General features: G+C 39.0%; 3 protein-coding genes and 1 long non-coding RNA gene across 6 annotated transcripts in view; 2 read left to right on the top strand and 2 right to left on the bottom strand.

Annotated features, from left to right (window-relative positions):
- The window catches only part of mrps24 (mitochondrial ribosomal protein S24), a 7,200-nt gene extending 5,530 nt beyond the window's left edge, over nt 1-1,670 (bottom strand). The window contains exons 1-3 of the mRNA XM_007571965.2: nt 1,417-1,670; nt 759-836; nt 362-473 (exon numbers count right to left, since the gene is read on the bottom strand). Of these exons, the coding sequence (XP_007572027.1) occupies nt 362-473; nt 759-836; nt 1,417-1,458 (232 nt within the window). The 5' untranslated portion in view covers nt 1,459-1,670. The remainder of the gene's footprint in view (nt 1-361; nt 474-758; nt 837-1,416) is intronic.
- Nucleotides 1-7,933, bottom strand: part of LOC107838659 (uncharacterized) — a 23,923-nt gene extending 15,990 nt beyond the window's left edge. Inside the window, exons 1-2 of the long non-coding RNA XR_001664735.1 lie at nt 7,921-7,933; nt 3,605-3,607 (exon numbers count right to left, since the gene is read on the bottom strand). This is a non-coding gene — a long non-coding RNA (uncharacterized LOC107838659). The remainder of the gene's footprint in view (nt 1-3,604; nt 3,608-7,920) is intronic.
- Nucleotides 2,593-7,512, top strand: nudcd3 (NudC domain containing 3). The gene is made up of 6 exons (XM_007571963.2): nt 2,593-2,952; nt 4,592-4,917; nt 5,357-5,489; nt 5,581-5,724; nt 5,802-5,990; nt 6,830-7,512. Exons 1-6 carry the CDS (start codon nt 2,755-2,757, stop codon nt 6,938-6,940), a joined length of 1,101 nt encoding a protein of 366 aa, XP_007572025.1. The 5' UTR covers nt 2,593-2,754; the 3' UTR covers nt 6,941-7,512.
- Nucleotides 7,934-8,310: 377 nt separating the features above from the next.
- The window catches only part of camk2b2 (calcium/calmodulin-dependent protein kinase (CaM kinase) II beta 2), a 46,564-nt gene continuing 33,851 nt past the window's right edge, over nt 8,311-21,023 (top strand). For 2 of the 3 annotated variants that reach the window (XM_016681737.1, XM_007571961.2), the window contains exons 1-4: nt 8,312-8,630; nt 16,040-16,134; nt 19,007-19,066; nt 20,776-20,830. In XM_016681737.1, the coding sequence (XP_016537223.1) occupies nt 8,569-8,630; nt 16,040-16,134; nt 19,007-19,066; nt 20,776-20,830 (272 nt within the window). In that variant the 5' untranslated portion in view covers nt 8,312-8,568. Of the gene's footprint in view, nt 8,631-16,039; nt 16,135-19,006; nt 19,067-20,775; nt 20,831-21,023 lie in introns of all 3 variants that reach the window. The other variant, XM_016681736.1, reaches the window with a different exon arrangement.

The following is a 21,023-nucleotide window of genomic DNA, read 5'->3' as shown; positions in this document are numbered from 1 at the left end:
GTTTTGACAGGACCAGAAACAAAATAAATGATATCAAAGTTTTCATAAGATAAAACAACATTAAATCATGTATGACATATTTGCTCATTTTATGGCTACTTATCTCCATAAATGCTGAAAATGAATAACTACCAAGACCATAAACTGATAGAATATGATTTTATAACCTGGAAACTAAATGGAAGGAGGAAGAGACCTAATGGTAATGGGAGGGTTTGAAAAAGGGCTTTGAATTGGCTAAAATTCAAAGCCCATATTTCAGGAATATAACGCGGCAGAACTGATAATATGCATCTCAGTATGTTTAGTTTGTGGATTTGTGCTGTGAAGCTGTGTTTGGCCTTTCTTTGGTCGTCCTTACTGGCGTGCTGAGACAGCCATCCTTTGCGGTGAGCGATCTGATGAGGATGAAGTGCTTGCTCGTACGTCAGTGGCTTGTCTCCCTTGCCAATTCGGATCCGAGCCGCTCGGTTCTACAAAATGACAGGAGAGGGAGATGAGACGGAAAACAGCAAATGTTTAAAGAGTTATATCAGCACAACCTCCTTTAGTGAACATGCCTTAGTCACAACCGATGAGAAAAACAAGAAATGACAGGTACTGAATTGTAGGTAACATAACCCAGTTGGGTTTCTAACAAAAGCATTTCATTATGACTGCAGAAAATTTTGTACAGTTTTTAAAACAAACGGAGCAAAAGAGTTGTAATATCTTCCAATAGCTTAAAAGGAACCTAAAGCAACAGGATGCATGTTTACCTTGCAGCACACTGCTGTTGCATGGAAGCTTCTGCTTTCGAAGGAATTGTACAGCGCACTAGATCGGGCCAAGGCAGTCTGAAAAAAATGGAAGAATGTCATGGAAACAAAACCAAAATCCATGATGAGTCTAGACTGTTAAGATGATGTTTGTAGGAAGTTTCAGGAAACAAAATCACATTCATAGTAAATTACATCATTCAGACAAGCTAAAGACTTGTCTACATAATGTAATATAATATAATATAATACAATGGTCTTAGTTTAAAACAAATTGTAACGGAAGTTTTTAACCACAAAGAGAATTATTTATTAACTTATATACTGTACTAAATTGGGATAACTGACATGATTAGCGATTTTACAGTGATTATTATTAGGGATATTAACTTTACAGAAACATACGGATTTATTTATTCATCCATCCATTCGCTATTTTATTCTTTATTTCAATGGCTAAGGACAGAAAAAAAATACATATTTTTTCCATTTCGAAAAAAAAGACGTACTCAAAAGCTAAACACATTTTTAACAAAGTTATAAAGCTATGAGGTAACACTGAGTTTAGGTAGGCACATATTAAACTTACTAAAAGGTAATTATCAACAGAAATAATGTTTTAATATTCCAAACATTTCATTTTCAATCATTTTCTTACCAGCAGCCTCGCGCTCCCTGTGAAACTCAAGGACGCCGCCATGTTTTCCTGTGAACAAACCGTAAACTAAAGGGAAATAAACTATTTCCTCACTCCGGAACAGTTACTAAGATATGGTGGAATCGATTTTTGGACGCTGCGATTATTACAGCTTGTGAAAGATTCCCTAAATATTCATTCTTGCTGAAAGCTGCAATGCCAACCTGGAACTGGAACTCACGCGGTGGTTATAGGTTTCCACCGGCCCCCAGATAGCTTGTACCCACCGGAAATGCAAAAAATAAAGCAGGTTAAAAACTGTTACCAAAGTATACATTTTTAGTAACAGTAAAAATGAAAATAAAACGAAAAATAATTTACGAGGTTTAAAAGTTTTTCTCAAAAATATGTTTTGCTATTGATAAAAATAAAATAAACACAGAAAGATTTGTCATTACTTTTTATGTCTGTTGGAATATTCATTTTACTGATGTTGTTACGATGTTGATTTTGTTGTTTCCATTTATAATGTTGGATGGTCCCGACATAAATTAATTCGCAAGAAATTTATCTTACCAACTGCATTTGAACTCCACTGAACAAGTAATTAATTCAATTGTTTTAAATACACGTTGGTCCAATTGTAGTTTTAACTTTATTTTAAATTCACCCAATGCATAGTCATTCGGGAAAATATCAAAATGAGTGCCTGAAGTGTACCTACGTAGGGCACAGATGAAGCAAAAACGCACCATAATATGTATGAGATTAGTCAACTAAAGAAAATATGAACTACTTATTAATTTAAGTAAGTTAGCAAAAACAAATACGAAAATTTATTTATTTATTTGATGTGTTTAGTTGTGTCCAATCATAGAAAAGCATTACTTCTTAGGTAAAGTAATAATAAAAAAAAAACTACAATGTAAAAATAAAATAACATGAAACTATAGTATTGTTCTTAGCACGCTTATCGATCAGATATACTAATACTGATTGGTATTGATATTTTCAATATTTTGCATTGATCTGCCCACCTCTACAAATTAGACTCGCTGCTTTTCACACAACTTTTTAAAGCTGTATCGGCTGTAGCTACCCCTGACCCAGTTGTCTTCAGTCTAGCATATGTTTCCACATCCTGACAGCAATCACTTTATCAGCTCTTGGGGCATAGTGAACTTTTATTTTGAAACCCAATAACCGGAACAAGGTGTATTGTTCTGGAAAGAGGAAAACATTCGTAAAGAAAGCTCAACTCGTCCTGCTTATTCTCAAATTTCTCTGTCCTGACGGTGTTTGGCTGTCGGACTGAATAGTCCTCAGGTTTGTTGACAGACGGAATCATTAGACGGTGGGATGGCGTCGCCGCTGGAGATGACAGAGATGTATGACAACGCTCTGCTGGGGATTCTCCAGCACGTTGGGAACATTCAGGACTTTCTGCAGATCTACTTTGGCTTTTTGTACCGAAAGACGGACTTTTACCGGCTCCTGTCTGGTCCTAACGACAGGATGGGTTTCCCTCCAGGAGTGGCGGAGAAGATGGTGCTTAAGGTGAAGATTTGTCAACCTGTTTAGCTGGTTGGGGTACACAGGCGTCGTGGCAACAGCCACCTGTAAAACTGTCATTAAATCTGAATTTTACGTCTTTAAACCCAAATTACATTCTGTAATTTAAAAAAAATGTTGCATTGATTATTAAAATGTTGGCAAAATCGTGCAAATAATTCACATTTTAGACAAGTTAATAGGAATAAACATTACATAAACATTAATGAATAATGTTTACAGGTAAATGTTTATTTAAACTGTACTTACAGGCCGAGTTAGTCCTTGAACTTGAATTATTATTATTATTTTTTTACACTTTGTGATTTTATATCTTTCTTCTGCTGCAGTTCCACCCAATTTCAGTTCAAATCTCGCTTTACATTTTGGAATTTCTCCAATTCACCTGGATTTCTCTGGTAGAATTTCTACTTGGCCAATCAGTGAATAGAAGGAGAAGTAGTGAACGATGACGTCGATTTTCTGCGCTGTTTTAGAATTGTAGTCTGCCTGAAACTTTGAGAAGGACCTTGCTGCAGCCATAGTTGCAGCAAACAGAAAGGGGTGGGAGCTGATCACTGTCAGTCTCATGCTGTATTTGGAAATGGAACCATTGCACTCCGGAAGTGAAGGGGATGCCATTTCCTATTTTTTCCACGGTCTCCTGTTTTTATTTTCTTTTGAAATCTGTGATATATCTTCATATTTAGGAAGGATTTTCACTCTCAGCGTGTTTTTGAATTTCTCTTTTATTTACTTCAGCGAAGCTCACAGTTTTTAACAAATTCTGTAGCTTTTAGTGTACTTCTAAATCTGCTCCTTAGTCGCATCTTTTCGGGTATGCTACTGCCTCTAGTGGCGTGGGGATGGTAACACAACTAATATAATTATGTTACTAATCAGAATATCATTATTAAGTCTTTATTATTTAATATTCATTTTGACATTACTGGAACCGTAAAAGATAAATTCCCTTACAAAGCACCATACCTTTTCATTTTCTTAAGGAGCTAATTAAATGACGTAAACAAGAGCTGAAAGTGGTTCCAGTTTCTCTCGATGGCCAACTCGTTAAAACTGTGGCTAATTTTAAATACCTTGGGTCATTCCTGGACAGTCAGCTCAAATTTTCTGTAATCACTGACTGTATTTTTCAGAGCTGTTCTCAGTGACTCTAAATTTTAAGAAAATTTCCACCTTGATAGATTAAATTGTTTTATGTTATTTTTTCCTGTACATAGGACTCTACCAACAAAAAGTCTCAGAATAACATATGGCACCTTAAAGCAAAAATGTGAATTTTTCTTTATCTGTCTAACAACCCTGGTTGTAACAACCAGATTTGTTATTCTTCTGTGAACCTAATTCATTTGTTTGTTATTGACTTTTGCTCCATTAAGTTTCTCATGCATTGCAAATGGTACTTTACAATTTCTTTTGTTCCTCCTATAATTGATGATATATATAAAATTTATAATGTATAAAGGTCTCGTATATGTCATTTTAATTAGCTCTGATGGTGTTTTGTTAGAGAATTTATTTTTTACGGTTCCAGTAATGCCAGAATTAATATTAAATATAAAGACTTAATGGTATTCTCATTAGTAATGTAAGGCCATATGCTCTGATTTTTCATCTTCTCCAGACGTTCGGGTTGTTTGAGAAGCTGGCTGAACACGACAGAGAGCGAGCGCTGAGCGAGCAGCGAAAGAGGGAGGAGAGCTCGCGTGCTCCCCCTCCTGCCCAGGAGGTGGAGGTGTCCTCTGAGCTCTGCCAGGCCACGGAGGAGAAGAGCGGCGCGGAGCCATCGCGGACTGAGAGCGCTTCCTCTGACGCGGGCCAAGTTTCTGCTCCTGCAGCTTCTGAAGATTCTGGGATATCGCAAGCTGCCAGCAGCGGACCAGGAGGTGAGGGGGATCAGGCAGCGGCTAGCCGTACAGCAGCAGCAGCAGCAGCAGCAGCAGAAGACAGGTGAGTTCCCACCATGTTCCGGTGTTCTGGTGTTCCCAAACTTTGCTATGCCATGGCCCCACAAAGAACTTAAAAGCCATTTGAAAAACCGACAGGCAATGCAACAAAATATGTAGAGTTGCACAACAGAATTACACAAATGGTAAAATATTTATTTTTCTATAATTATTACAAAGATAATAATTTACTAATGCGACTGGTGAATATGTTTTGTAAACTGATTTTCTACAACATGGCCAAATGTTAAAGCTAAATCTCCTAGCAGAGCTTGAGTTTCTTAAATTATCTTATGCTGCCCTCAAGTGGTAGCAACATGCTATAACAGATAAAAATGCTTTTTGAGGAAGGCAGACAAAATTTGTTCAAAAGGTAATTGTTCAATCTTAGCTTAAATAAGACGGCGCTGTATCAAATGTTTAGGTGCATTATTTTGTTTCAGACCTCAGAATGAGTTCCAGTCCAACCCGGACAGTTACAATGGAGCCGTGCGTGAAAACTACAGCTGGTCCCAGGACTACACCGACGTGGAGGTTCGCGTGTTCGTCCCCAAGACGGTGGTGAAGGGCAGACAGGTGAGCTGGGCTCATTCAACCTCCTGAAATGACTGGACTCTTCTGTCGTCATGGCACTAACTGCTAACTGCTGCCCACTGCCGTCCTTCAGGTCAGCGTTGGCCTACAGAGCGGCGGCCTGCGAGTGAGCGTGAGGGACGGACCGGAGGAGAGAACGCTGATGGAGGGAGAGTTCACGCATAAGATCAACACCGAAGACTCTCTGTGGAGTTTGGAGCCTGGGAAGTGCGTGCTGGTGAGTGCGGCGTTCGCAAGAGTCTGACGCCACTGCGCGTCAGAGTCAGGCTAACCGGCAGGTGTACCCCGCTGCAGCTTTCTCTCAACAAGACGTCCGAGGTCTGGTGGAACGCGGTGTTGAAAGGCGAAAAGGAGATTGACATCAACCAGATCAACCGCGAGCGCTCCATGGCAACAGTCGACGAGGAAGAGCACGCCGTTCTGGACAGGCTGACGTTCGACTATCACCAGAAGCAGCAGGGGAAACCACAGAGTCACGAAATGGTGAGGAACATCAACACATGTTCTAATAGCCGCGTTTCCGTTAACCATTGCATTGTGCAAATTGAAATTACAAAAATAAATTTCCTTAATGGAAACGCACCAATTTAAAAAAAACCTTACATTTTTTTGATTAAAAAAATTTTCACTGGGATGAGGTGGTTTTTTTGGTTATCAAAATAAATGTATTTCACAAAACTACAATTGCATCATGTGAGTCACATGATCAACGGCTGATGTTACTACTGGCGAAAATGACAAACAAGACGACAGCAAGTAGCAGGAGGATGATGGCTTGTTTTTGTTTTTGTTGGACAAAGTGCGGCTGCTTCCACCAGAGCTCTCAACATCACAGTTCATAAAAACGTTGTGTGTCATTCTAACATGTCGAATCAATAACTCCTCTGTAAAATCATCGTCTACAATTTCCAAAAAATGCAACACTCTCCCAACTGGGCGGGTTTGTCGCTCCAAAGCCTGAATAAGACGCCGACATTTCCTCTGATTGACTGATATATGATGATTACTAGCATCATGACTGAGTTATGAATAAATCTGATCTGTCGCTGCCAGGATTTTTAATTACTTTAAATAGTCGGAAAAATGTTTCTATCGCAGTTTTGCAAAATGCACCAATTTCGATTTACCTCATCTTAGTGCAAATACTTTTAATCAAACTTTTTTTTTGATTCATGCAATTTTATAGTCCATTGAAAAGCAGCTAAACACATTAACGCTGAGGTTAAACAGATAGAGTGGACCTTGACCTCAATTCTGTTTAAAACCAAATCATGAAGTGATTTTTAACTCATCAGGTCTTCTGCTTCTCTTTTGGCTGCTAGAAAGTGCATGAGATGCTGAAGAAAGGCTGGGACGCAGAGGGCTCACCTTTCAAGGGCCAGGAGTTCGACCCGTCCATGTTTGACATCCCACCCAGCGCCGTGCAGTTCTGAGAGGTAGCTCAGACCGGGCCAATGACGAACCGACTCACTTTTATCTACAGGACGCATTGCAGGACGGTCAGACGGCGCACATAGAGGATCGAATGAGACGAGTGGAAGGAGAATAATGACAGAGACGTGTCCTGATGCCAAACACCAGGTTGATGTTTGGCAGAGTGAACGACTTTATTTGTTTGGTTATTATTTATTGAGATCCGTTGTGCCTATTTCTTTATTTTCTGGTTTGATTTTGTAGAACCAGCTCCCCCTGTTGGTAAACATCTGTACAACAGGTTTCCTGCTAAAGTCTCAACCAAAGTTTCGGGAGATTCAACCCAGTCCTGCTGCAAATATCTGCTTTTATCAGTGGAACCGATGTTGGAAATTGTCATGGAGATAAAGGTTTTTTCTGTCGCAATTCATCAATTTCTGTCTAATTTTAAAAGTCAAAGAAAGACAAAGAGCTGCCGACAACATTACACTGACAGACATTTCAGCAAAGGGACGGCCTGATGGGATGATTGTTTGGGTTAGTGCTTTTCAAAGGATTTGTTGAATAAAAACATGTTAAATACGAAAAAAAACCTTAAATCTTGACTTTTTATTTTTCAATTTAAAAAAGATTTTAATAAAGTTTCCAGAAGTTACCAAACATCAGCCCTCTGCTAATTCGTAAAATCAAATGAAATTGATATAAATCCATTTTTGTTTGTGCAGCAGGAGATTTTTGTGTCACATTTGGCACCAAATGTATTTGATTCTGTAAATGTTTGGCCAGGGGTTTGTCCACATTTGATGACCTCTGTAAACTTTCACTAATAGATTTGAATTTAGTGGGAAGGCCAACTTGAAACTTCATCCAGGTGCTGAAGAGCAGGAGCTTCTTAAAGCTGGGTATGTGTTAAAGGGACAGATACCAATTTGTGATTTTTGTAATAGCATTTTTATAACAACTGAATGTAACAACAACAGTTTGTGCTATAAAATTGCACCATGTGACAGGAACAAACATAACACTGTCTGTCCTCTTCAAACTGACATAATGAAGCAGAAAGTTCCTGGAGAATCTGAAGATCCTCTGGTGAACTCTGAGGGTTTTCCTCGCTGAAACCTAAAAATAGATCCCCTGCATCAGCCTCGCTGCAATGATGCGAAATCGCCATCATCTAGAGAGTTCTGGATTCAGCCCCTGATTTATTATCGTGAATGTAACGATAAACAAATAAAACATTTAACCAGATCAGCTCCTAACACCCCCGTCCTCTCCCTCCTCCGTGGTTTCCACGCTTTCCCCTCGTGTTTTCACTTTCTTTCCTCCCTCTCCGGAGGATCACGTCATGTAGTGAGCGTCTCCTCCCGGTATTTAAAGCGTCCGCGCTGCTGCTCGCCTTTGCGGAGCGGAGAGAGCCGGGGACCGTGAGAGCGCACCGGGCTGCAGCTCAACCACTCAGCCGTCTGGAGCGCCGCGGTGGGCGGAGACTGAAGCCCCCTCCACCCACCCACACAAAAAAACAAAAAAGAGGTCCGCAGCCAGAGCATTTCGGGACTCCCCTCCCTCACACTCACACTTACAAACACACACACACACTTACACACTCACACACACATACGCATCCAGTCCGTCCGAGGAGCAAGGCATCATGGCCACCACCACTTGTACGCGCTTTACAGATGAGTACCAGCTCTACGAGGAGCTCGGCAAGTAAGTCCGCGTTCGGGTCGTTGTGTGTGTCCTGCATGCCCGCCTGCATGACCCTGTCCTGGCCGCGGCGTGAGGGATGGAGGTCTGGAGATCCCCCCTCCACCTCCTCCACCTCCCGCTAATTTGCAGGGATGGCTCCAGAATGTTCTAAAAAGCTCCTAATTTTTATTTTTTTTTGCCTTTGGACTTCTTTAAAACGCAGAAGAAATTCAAGGAGAGTCATCAAATGTGCCCGAGGAAGCAAGAATCACTCCTGGGCATCCCCTCTTCCTCCTCCTCCTCTTCCTCTTCAGCTCCCCATGCCCAGAGGCTAATTAGGGACAAACAGGGCTGATATAGAGGGGGAAAAAAAGCTTCATGTGTTGGAAGTCAAAGAGCGATGCTGCTGCTGTAATGATCTGCTGGGAGTCTAATGAGGTGTGCCTTGTGGTTTTATTTTATTTATTCATTCATTTGTTTTTTGGAACATGTGTCTGCAGACAAAACGAGAGAGTCTGAAGAGGGCGATGGGTGCCTCAGTGGGCAGATGCGAAGTGGACTCAGTGTCTCTGTCAGGCTGTGCGTGGGTAGAGAGGATCTCTCTGCAATGTCTGCCTCACAGGAACATTTATTCCACAGCAGGAAAAAAAACACACAGAGAGAAGGAAGGAAGTTGAGATCTCTGTTTTATTAAACCCTAAATGATTAGTTTAGCAGTTTTTTGTTTATGGTGGCTGTGTACAGTCACACGAGGAAAGATAAGTTTGAAACAAAAGGATCTGCTGGAGAGGCTGCAGCTGCTCCTGCTGACTGCAGATCCTCGTTGCCACTTTGCTTGTGTATGGTTTTATTAAGGACTCCCTCTCTGACACGGTGAATCTCTCTCTGGGACTTGACTTTTTTATTTGACTCCAAACTTTTCCTCTTTTTGTCATATTCCAGTCCCAAACTCCAAATGTATTTATATATCTGGATTTCAAATGGCAGACTCGGAAGTTTTATCGCAATGTGTTTTTGCGGTTCTATTGCGATAATGATAAAAGTAACTATTTATTGTTACTTTTAGGTGACTGCATGGCACAGCTATTATATGAGAAACTGGAGAAAATAGTAAAATGGGTAATTTCAACAATGACAGTTTCTGCTGGATTTTAAACATCATTAATTGTAATTTATAATGACAACAGCGAATGTGAAATTTATCATGATAAATGATGAACGATACGATATGACAAATTCCCATGCCTACACTGAGCGTAATTGTGAGATGGGAGGAAATAAATTACTTTTTCACTTTTTTATTTATTTACTTATTATTATTATTATTATTTATTTATTTATTTTTTTTAACCAAAAATAAAAAATGAAAATCTGAAAAGTGTAGTGTGCATTTGTGTTCCAACCCTCTGAGTCAATACTCAGCAATATTTTGGCAGTGTGACTCTATGAGAGTTGTACATTAAGAAACTGACATGTTTATTCATTCTACTTTCTGAAAAAGCTCAGGCTCTGTCAGACTAGAGGGTGTCTGTAAATTAGACTTAGCTCTGGACTTTGACTGGGCCATGCTTGGATCTAAACAGGAGCTTTATGGGGCTTGTTGTGTATTGTTTGTCTGTTTTCCCGTCAGCTGGATTTCCTGGACCTGCTGAAGGAAAACATCCCCACAGAATCATGCTGCCACCACCACATGTCGCACTGGAGAGAAATGTTTTTCTCCTATGTTTAGATGGCAAAAAATAATGCTATAGTCAGTGTTTTACTGTAATTTTTTTTAACTCAAGGAAAATATATTTTTCCCTAAAATGAAAATGAAAACAACCAATGAAATGAAAGCATGAATGTAAAACGTGCAAATCGCTGTTTTCACAGATTAATTTATTCACAACTTCATATTAAAGTAATAGTTTTTGTTTTATAGCTTATGATTTTTTACTGTGACAATTTTACTGTTTATCGGCGTTAAAAGGCCGTTATTTTACGGTGTATTTTGAATTAAAGTTATAAGCTTTTACTGCCACCTTGTGGTGATAACAACCCATTACAACAAGTTGATGCAAAAAAACAAACAAAAAAAAACAAGAATTTTGAAAACCATTTTAGGAAAACATAAATTTCTCTAGAATGTTTGAAGTATTTTATCTAGTTGTTTCTGCACCATCTGCAAAATGCACAAACACAGAGACAGCATGTCAGAAATGCTTCAGATGCATAATTTAGTCCTGTCATCATATGGCTTCACATTTGATGATGAGATGTGTCACTTAATAATCACACACACACTTTTAAAAATTCTGCCGAAAGAAAGAAAGAAACTCGGAAATTTATGACGTTTGAAACTCAGAAAATTAAAAAAAAAGAAAAAAAATTCTAGAAAATTTCTGAGATTTTTCTGTCAAACGTTTGACTTTTCAAACTCAGAAATTTCAGAGTTATTTCTTTTAATCTATATAAAAAATTCCTGAGACTTCTTTGGCGGAATTTCACTCCTTCTTTCCTTTTTTTTTTTTTTTTTTCATCTGAGTGGAGCCTGAGAGCAGATTTATAGCTGAAGCACCGAAACAGGTCAGACTGGATCACTTCTTCTACCACCACACATCAGTCATGTTTGTTCCTGGAAAGCTTCCCAAACATAGCTGAGGTTATTATTATTATAATATTTTTTTAACATTTTGAAATACAACATTAACCATCCGCTATGCCTTTAGGGAGGGTTTTGTGGCTGTGTAGAGATCAGGTACCAGCTCGGAGATGAACTAATCCAGGGTTTTGGCCCCAGAGCTGGGCCCTCCTGCTGCCTCCCACCTGGCCTGTGGAAAACCCGCCACGCAGAGGCTCTGCTGCCTGTTTTCCACGCCGCGGTGGGAAGCCAGTGTGTGTCGTGCTTACTCACCCAGTCTCCTCATAATGTATGCGGTGCTGGAGAGAGAGAGAGAGATGGGCTTCTGGGGGGAAGTGTGAGTGTCTCATTGCGTAACAATGCTGAGTTGGGATAAAATTAGCTCAGGATGACAGAGGTGGTTATTTCCGTCGGTCTCTGCAGGATTCGGAGAACAAAGGCGATCCTGAGAGCTTCAGAGCGATGCTTATCCCCCCAGAACGGAGCTCCGGATGTCACTGAAGTTATTTTGGTCATCATACATCAGACACATTGTGACCGTGAGGCTTGCTGCTGTTGCTTAGATACTACTTTTAGCAGATGTAAAATATCCATACCTCACTTCAAAGTGGGATTATTAATATACAGTAGATGTGTCACAGGCGGCTGCGATGATGTAACGTTAACATTTGTTCAATCAACTTATCGAATCTGAACTTTGATTTACATTCGATTCTATTTAAAGTTAATGCAGAAAAAGTTCACAGCCTGAATCTTTTTTTGATTCAGTTCCTGCGTTCAGTTTTTCATCTGTTATCAAACACAGAGAATGAATTCAAAACACAATTCAGATGTTCCAAAAATATTGCAGAGTGCAAAGCCTTTTGAATTATCTTACAGATAATAAATAGGTAAATCAATCAATAAATAAATAACCCAACAAAAACCACCCAGACTTGACAATAGACAATTGACAAAATAATAAACGTGTTTAATATGTATAGTTTTCTTATTTCCTGAACTTAGAAAAAAATGACTGACATTTATTGGTAAGTCAATTGTTGCATATTGAGGTTTTAACTTTCAACAGCTAGCAAAAGCCAAAGGCATTTCTTTTACTGTCGACGTGAAATTTGAGGAAGTCTTCTTAAACTAAAATAAAATAAATTTTATTGCAATTCGATTACAGAAAAAATTGAATCAAATCACCATAAAATTGTTAGAGTTTCATTATACATGTAATGACATCACAGTACAAACTGTAATTAAATTACAGATTACAGTAACCTGCTGGCAGTAATTTACTATAAACTTTACAGTAATTTAATGTATATTTTTTACAGTGTGGCTAAAATCTCCCAACTTCCTAAAGTAGCTGACTATGTTGATTCAAATGATTGTAGGGGCTATAAATGTAACGCACGGTGAGTACTGCATACTCACTATGCGGAAATCAAAGTCTAAACCACTGTGTTCGGTTTGGGCATCGCAGACAGAGCAGTCTGACCCCACCAGGCTCTGGAGAGGTTCCTTCAGATGGAGCCAGACTTTCTGTTCAGGTGGATGTAAACATAAACATCTCTAAAAACCAGCCAGACTGGGCTGAAAACCCTGCAAATGTCTGCTATAAAGCCTCAAAATGAGGAGAGATTTTATTTTTAATCTCACTGCGAGCCCAAGCATACTTAGAATCTTTAAAAGATCAACTTTACCAGTAGAAAATTCAAGTTTTGGGGAAGGCTTCAAACTAAATCTGAGGGAAAATCTATGGGGGTGTTGCCTGTGGATTAAATATTTCCTTTGCAAATTTTTTACAAATATCACCAAGTCCAATGTGGAATTCTGAGTAACATCAGATCTTTACACCCTTATTAATGCATAAATTGGTGCTTCAGTATTAGTGGAAGTGTTTGCACTCTGTGGAGTCATGTTGTTAAAGATTTCTTAATTTATATGTGGTTTTATGTTATTTTAAACAGATTGGTCTGTCTGTTAAACATTTAACTGTTTTTCAGTTGAAAAGATGAAAAGTCACAGTAAAGGTGGAACAAGTTGTAAAATGGAAGAAAAAATCTTTTGGGTTACACGAGGTTTTGCATTTCCTGATTTTCCAGCAGACCGTCATTAAATATTAAAACATAACCAAAATTGTTTCTAGTATTACTGGAGAACTACATCAGGACATCACATATCATCTACTTACATGAGCCGTGTAGCATGTGTTATGTGTTGATGTTCTTCTGGAGCTTCAGAAGGATCAGGTATCATACTGTAGCTACATGCTAACAAAGGAGCTAGTTAGCCAACTGGCTAAAGTGAGCAAGAATTAAATTCTGCAGTGCGAGTTAAACCTCTGAATGCAACATTTTTTCCTTCTCCATAATCACGTTATACTTTGATTAACCCAGAGAGGATTTAATTCATCAAAGCTGGATATTATTCAGGAGATGTAGTTCAGCTAGCAGCAGCAGCCGACTTTTGAAGTGAAGCGAAACGGGTGGATTTAAAGATGAACAGGATTCCTCATATTATCTGAAGCAGGAAAGTGTAAAATGAATGAGGTCAGGATTCTGTTGAGGAGATCAAAAGCTTGGAGCAATTTCCTCCTTTTCAGCACTTTTCTCGGCTTGCTAAGCAAAAAAATGTGACTGCTATGTGACAGCTTAAGAAAAAACAGATTTAATAATGTGGATTTGAACTGTTTCAGTTTGTTCCACTTTTAGTAGTCTCCGTTTCTCGTTGAGAAACACAGTTTAAAAAATAAAATTCATATTAAAGGCCAGACTTGTGAACTTTTAGTGGTTGAAGTTCTTACTGCTTCTAGTTCATGTAATCAAGTAGTGATCATCCATTCATCCATTGTCTATGAACGGATGAATGGATGGAAGCCATGGCGTATCAGGTTGTTTTTCAGTGTGAGTATAGTCATGAAATAGTGACATAAACGAACAGAAACCAACTAAAGTGTTCTGTAACTCGTAGTTTATGGGTTATTGTTGTGATCCGCTTCTGTTGTGGCAGCAGATGCACCAAATGGAAGGGATGAGAGAAAGGTCAACAATCTGAACTGTTTTTGACATAAATGTTTTTTCAAAAAAATTAAACACTTTTATAGAAATAAGCCAGCTTTACATTCAAGGTTTTACTGCAGTCTGTTGTTTTTAGATTTTGTTGGGCTTTTATTTTTTAGCAGGAATAGAGGGAGAAGATGTGCGGTAAAGGTCATCGGTCCTGGACTCGAACCCATGACAGCCAGAGGCCTCCATACTGTACGTGGGTCACACTTTAGTTTATATTTAAGGCTGTGAATAACATCATCATATTCCTAAAAAAATGACAGGCTGTTATTGTAGGATGGTAATGATATTCAAATCTTTGAATATCGTTTGTGAATTGGATATTTTGCATAATACTTGGACACATATTGTCAGACATTCAGACACATCTTGACATCAGGACACCCCCTGGAAAGTTGAGTTGACCTAAAGTCCAACATGGACATTTGGAAGGGATTAGGAGGTTTGCGTGATCTAAAGGAGACAAATAAATCCATTTTTGATGTCTGAATCTTGAGGAATCTTGACTCTGGTGAATTTGGTTGGGTTATATGATGGATCTTTCTCTGATCAGTCTAAAACAAATGTCATTACTTAGTGCTTGTCTAACCATTGGAGTTATGAAGCCTAGGCGTAAATTCAAATGGAAGACTCTATTCATCTAACCTGCCCAACCAAAGATGTCATCATGTGCCTTGATTCCAACCTATCAGTGATGGTCTCCTCCTCCAATCATTATCCTTTGATAAGGCCCAGCTGTTCATCTGCTTCTGCTCATTGACTGAGCTTCAACCTTCCTCCACCTTCAGGTGTGGTTTTTTCTATGCCCATTCAGTCTTCACCATCCTCTCCACCACCAGTTTCCGGGCCCAAGAAGGGGAGATGTTTGTAATTTTCATACACAGCGGCTCATTCTCTCTGACAGCGGTTATCAGCGCATTGTCTTCCTCCTGGGTCTGAGCGCCAAAGACTTTCATTTGTCAATTAAACTTTCTAATAACACTCTCTGTTTGTATGTGTGTGTGTGTGTGTGTGTGTGTGTGTGCGTGTGTGTGTGTGTGTGTGTGTATATGAGTCTTTCCAGGTTGAATTGCAGTTACAAAGTTGTCAGCGGACTTTCGGCGGACATTTAACTGAACGTCCGCTGAAAGTCTAATAGTGGTCAGTTTTTAGTTGGGAAACGTCCTCCCGAACGTCCGGTGGACGTTCAATAGAAAGTCCTCCGGACGTCTTTTGGAGTTTTATTTGGACGTCGTCCAAACGTAATCCGTGGACGCTCAAGACAACGTTCACAGACGTCCTCCGAACATTCAATTCTAGCTGGGGACGCACACCTTTTCACTTTGGTACTTTGGAAGAAGCAGCACACAATACAGTTCAAGCAGACTTTTAAACTACTTTCCCAAAAAAGAAAAGAGTTACAACAAATCAATCACAAGTGGCAGGGTTGTGAAAATCGCTCTTCTCTGCTTTTGGAGCGAGATGTGTCTGGGCAGAGGGAGAGAGTGGGAACAAGAGGGAACTTGTGAGTGTCAGAAAAGTGACAGCTAGCGACTTTAGTTAAAATCTGGATGGGCCCAGCAAACCGAGGGACAGATTAGGACTGGACTCCTGGATCAGGGCGTGTTGACATCCTTCACGGGCTTCCTGTTGACGTCGCCCCTGGGCCCAGCAGGTCAGCGTCTGACCGCTGAGATGGCCGTTTCTATGCTGACAAAGCTGTAGCGGTGGCTGACCCGTCTCTTCCTTCCTTTGTGCTGTCTCTTGTCTCCCAGGGGGGCCTTCTCGGTGGTACGACGCTGTGTCAAACTCTGCACAGGCCAAGAATACGCCGCCAAGATCATCAACACCAAAAAGCTCTCTGCCAGAGGTGAGGAAAAGAAAAGTCACGCGGTGACTGCGCAGACGCAGCAGCGTCTCGTCAGTCGGTGTCCTGGATCCTCAAAGCTCCACATTAGCATATTCTAGCGCCTGTTTGTTAAAGCCTCCACCTCTGTTCCACAGAAAACACAACAGCTTCATTTTTCATTTTAAAATGAAAAGCTTTAAGGTACATACGCTGTTAAAAAAAGAAGAAGAAAAAAAAACAACAGTCGTTTTCACGGCCATGGTTACCAGAGTTTTCCTATGAAAATCACAGATATTAAGTAAATAACTCTATTTAAAAAAACGTGAATGAATTTACAGTGATTGAAATGGCAGCTGAATTACATGAACAATCAGTTCAGTTTACAAAAATTAAATATTAATTTTGCATTCGAGTTTTCTACATAAACGTTGAAAACGTTTATGAAGTGAAAAATACACAATAAAAAAATATTGTTTTCTTAGTTTTTCCAATATTTGAATGTTATATTAACAGAATTGTTTTGTTATGACTTTTTTTAACCACCATTTGTCGTTTTAACAGATACAATTGATTATACTCACATATTGTTTCTGTAAAAACAACACGTTTTGTTTGACATTTTACAAAGGTTTACTGTGAATTAAACAAAACATATACTTTCCATTTTACAATATTTTTCTGTTGTTATTTTACATAGTTTTTATGTAAACTCCACGGCCATATTTTTTTTTACAACGAACTGCAAGCCGACAGTAGTTACAGTGCTGTCAATAGATATTTTTTATCTTTATTTTGCTCAAGTGTACACCAGCTAAGTCTACCGCTGAAGTACCGAGATAACAGAAAAGGAAGGATTTGGAGTGGCCTATTCAAAGCCTGGACTTAAATATGATTCAGATGATGCAGCCTGATCTTAAACATATTGTTCATGCACGAAAACGAAAAGGACAGTTGGCCAAAATGTCCATATTTCCAGTTGAAGGTAACGCTGGACGTTAGCCAAGGTTAGCTCAACCAGTGATTAGCTTAGAAGACCATTACTTTCTCACATAAGGGTTTGTTCGGGTCGCTTTTCCCCACCCCAAGAAATTAAATCTTTCAAAAACTATATTTTGTATTATGTGACGATCCAGAACATTTAAGTGAGACAAACAAAAGCAAACCGCCTCCCCTCCCCCCAAAAAACCAGCAGAAACCTGTTAGCGCTAAACATTTTTCACAGGACTGCATGGCATGTAAGGCAAACAGTATCCGATTTTATTCACATTTCTCTCCTCTTTCCTCATTTTTAAGATGTAATTCCATCCCTGTCAGTCCAACTGTGATGAAGCAGCATCTGCTTTTTCTTCTCCCACTCATATAATGCTCATCAAATAATGAACGAGCGCCTCGGAGAACTTCTGAAAATAGCAGCAGTGGTGTTATTAACACTCAGAGCAGAGACTGAGCTGAGTCATGGCACCTTTATTAAAGACATGACAGCTGCTCTCCGTCCTGCCCTCTGCTCTGGGAGGATGAAGTCCTTTACTGCTTCTCATTTTGTGGCTGAAACAGCTGTGTATGTGCACGCTCTTCTGTGTGTGTGTGCGTGTGTGTGTGTGTGTGTGTGAGCTGCAGGGCAGGACCAGCTGTCATTTGGGTAAAAAACAGATTTTTGGGGGTAACTCGACCTCACATCTCCTCAAGATTCTCTCCTCCTTACCTCTGCCTCGTTTTGACCTTTTGCCTATATTTGTTTTTCCATCTTTCTATTTCTCTTCTTTCTGCTTGTTTTCTTGTTTTATTCTTCTTCCTCTTCTGCTTCCTCGTCTTCCTTCGCTTTCTTTCCTGTTCTTTGTTTTGTGTGTTAGGCTGTTTTTACTTCTGCTGTTTTCTTGGTTCCCTTTTTGTCCTTTCTGACCTCGTTCTGCTCTGTCTGTTATGTTGGTTCTTGTTTTATTTCCTCATTTCATTTCTGACACTTTTTACTTTCTAGTGTTCCTCAAATCTCCCTGTTTTTCTGTGTTGTTTTGAAAGGTTTTCTTCTTTTTCTTCTTCTTTTGGCTGCAAAAACACGAAATTTTACCAAGTATTGTTGGTCTACTTTGTAGTGCATATATCTTAGGATGCTTAAAATAAGATAACTTATATGTAACTTTTTATCAAGAAGTAGAAGCTTGTTTTAAGTAAATAATTTCTTAGTATTACTTAAAAAATGACTAGTTCCTTTGGTAGATTATTTTACTTATATCAAGACATTTTTCCTGTGTTATAAGTGGCAGAATCTGACAGTGGAACTTGTACATTTTCATCAATATTAAGGAATTATTGACTTAGAAAGCTGCTTTATACTGCTGAAAAGTTACTTGTAAGTTAGTTTTGTCTTATTTTAAGTGTTCTAAGATATTTGCACTAGAAAATAGACCAACTAAGTTTTTGTGTTTTTGCAGTGTAGTTGTAATTCCATCTGAAGTCAGCTGCATTCAGGAACTAATAAACATGAATGTAATCATAAAATTTGGATAATGTATAAAAACTTGATTCAATTCCCTGTCCAATTGTCTGTAGCTGTTTGAGTCATCTTGTGTTTTCTTTCTTAGTTTAGTTTATTAGTCGATTTAAAACAGGGGCAATGTGCAAAAAAACATTAATAAAATATGCTTTATATCATATCTAGCTTAAGCCGAGCATGTAACTTAATAAAGCCAACTATTATCATGAACATACGTTAAAAGTCCTTGTGCAGTCTGCAGTCACTGTACAAAGTCATAAAATTACAACAATATAAACAGCACTAATACCAAGCTTACTACCTGAAGCCATCATTTCATTTAACCGGATTGGTTCGGTGCAGTAAACCTTGGGCTGCTGTTTGCTTCTCATCCACCGTTTCTGTTCTGCTCTCTTCCTTCAGACCACCAGAAGCTGGAGAGAGAGGCCAGGATCTGCAGATTGCTCAAACACCCCAACATCGGTGAGCCTTTCCAAATCCTGATCATTTAGAAGCTATGCTCTTTTACCAATAAGACATCACATTTAATGCCAACATTAAATGTGTTGAGGTAAAATAAAAAGACAAACTATATCTGCTTCTTATCTCAAGGTTGCCTCCTAATTGAACAGGAGCAACTTTACGGAAAAAATCATTTGAAGAAGACAAAGATCCGGTCCTAAGCTGTGCTTTAGTGTACCTTTACCTGTACTGTCGCTGCCCAAAAAGAAGCAACAAGTGACTCTTTCACAATGAAGATCAATAGTTTTGACTAAAAATGAAAAAAAAAACAAAAAAAACAAAAAACAAACAAACAAAAAAAAAAAACAGCTAAAAACAAATGCAAGGTTTTAACAGTTGTCAAGTTTATTTCTGCAATGTCTGCGTTGAACCAGTAATATGTTTTTAGGTATGTTTTTATTGTCATTAGGTTGAAATGTATGTGCTTTTTAATGTTTTTTTAAACCATTTCCATCCCAAAGACAAAAAAAGTCCATCCTCTTTTTGCTAAATGCTATGTTTATCTTTGTTTTAAATCCTAAAAATAGAAATAAATTGGTGGTTGTTTAAAAATGATGGCAGAAAATGATAAGTGGTCATTTTTTCAAAAAGTTGTGTGACATTTGTGAATTTTATTTGACTGTTTTATTTTAAGACCGCAGATCCCTGATCTGGAGTATCAGGATTTAATTAAAAAAAAAGAATTAGGGTTGTACTTTTTTTTAAATCTATCTTTAGTCTATATAAAATGATCTAACAGATTCCACCCTGTCCATGTTTATTAAAGAAACACAAAGCCAAGTGAAAGCTGACGTGAGACTTTCGGGAGGATCCAGCTCAGAAATCCTGCAGGCACATCGTTTGTCCATCTCCATTTGAGTCGGGTTTTCAGACTGCAACGAGCGCGATTGCGTAGTTGTGACAGAGTCAACACATTTGGGTTTTGTATGTGTCAACCTGCGACAACTCACAGCAGATCGGCGTTTGATGGAAACAGGAAATGTCTCAGCCTGATCTCAGAAACATTCATCAGCTTTTCGACTGACAGAGCAGCTTGATGTAAATACAGAGGATTTCTAACAGACATGGATCGATCCACGTTTTTTACTTTCAATACCGATATCTGAGGTTCAGTATCAGCTGATACCGATACAGAAAAATGCTTATTTTTTTAAACACAGACATAAATGTTCTGAATTACAAATGTATTTGATAACTCTGCATCAATACAGCACACCTAAATACACCAATAGCTTCACAGGTTTGGTCAAACATGTAAAACAACGTTAATTTGTTCAATCAGAACAATTAGGAGTAGAACAGCCAATGGAAAATAAATAATAAAGAAACTGAATCTAACAAAATCAATAGGTGGGCTATCTTGGTCAAACGTGTAAAATGAAACTGTAACAAACCTCCTTTCAAATGGTTCAGAAATTTCAATTAGGAATTTTAAATATAATGTAAAATAAATAAAGCATAACACTCAGAGTACAAAGCATAGAATTAGACTGGGCAGATCTGCCCTTGTGGATCAGGAACATTGTCACCGATACCTGATCTCGGATTTTTTTTTTTTGTATCGGGTCCGATACAGATATTCATATCGTATCGGTGTGTCTCTAATTTCTAAAGAAGACAGACATGATGTGTGCTTCAGTTTATGGATGATCTTTATGCCTCTCTTGCAGTTCGTCTCCATGACAGCATCTCAGAGGAAGGTTTCCACTACCTTATCTTTGACCTGTAAGTCTCTAAACCTGCTCCCTGCGTTGCTCTGCACTGATTTCAGCCCTCCATCACCTCCATGCGTTACTTTACATCCCCATCTCTGCATTCCTTCTCCTTCTCTCTTCCCCCCCCCCTTCCCTCGCTCTACCTCCCCTCTCACATTACATAACCACACACACCCACCCTCCCCTCACTGCTTGCGGCTCCC

This window comes from Poecilia formosa, unplaced genomic scaffold (genome assembly GCF_000485575.1).
Source record: "Poecilia formosa unplaced genomic scaffold, Poecilia_formosa-5.1.2 Scaffold291, whole genome shotgun sequence".
Classification (NCBI taxonomy): domain Eukaryota; kingdom Metazoa; phylum Chordata; class Actinopteri; order Cyprinodontiformes; family Poeciliidae; genus Poecilia; species Poecilia formosa.
This window is presented reverse-complemented; position numbering and strand designations above follow the sequence as displayed.

Bases quoted from the DNA above. Each gene is read 5' to 3' on its own strand.
- nudcd3 (XM_007571963.2), top strand. From the start codon at position 2,755: ATGGCGTCGCCGCTGGAGATGACAGAGATGTATGACAACGCTCTGCTG. The intron at 4,918-5,356 runs GTGAGTTCCCAC...ATTTTGTTTCAG, and splicing joins GCAGCAGCAGCAGAAGACAG to ACCTCAGAATGAGTTCCAGT. The intron at 5,490-5,580 runs GTGAGCTGGGCT...GCCGTCCTTCAG, and splicing joins CGGTGGTGAAGGGCAGACAG to GTCAGCGTTGGCCTACAGAG.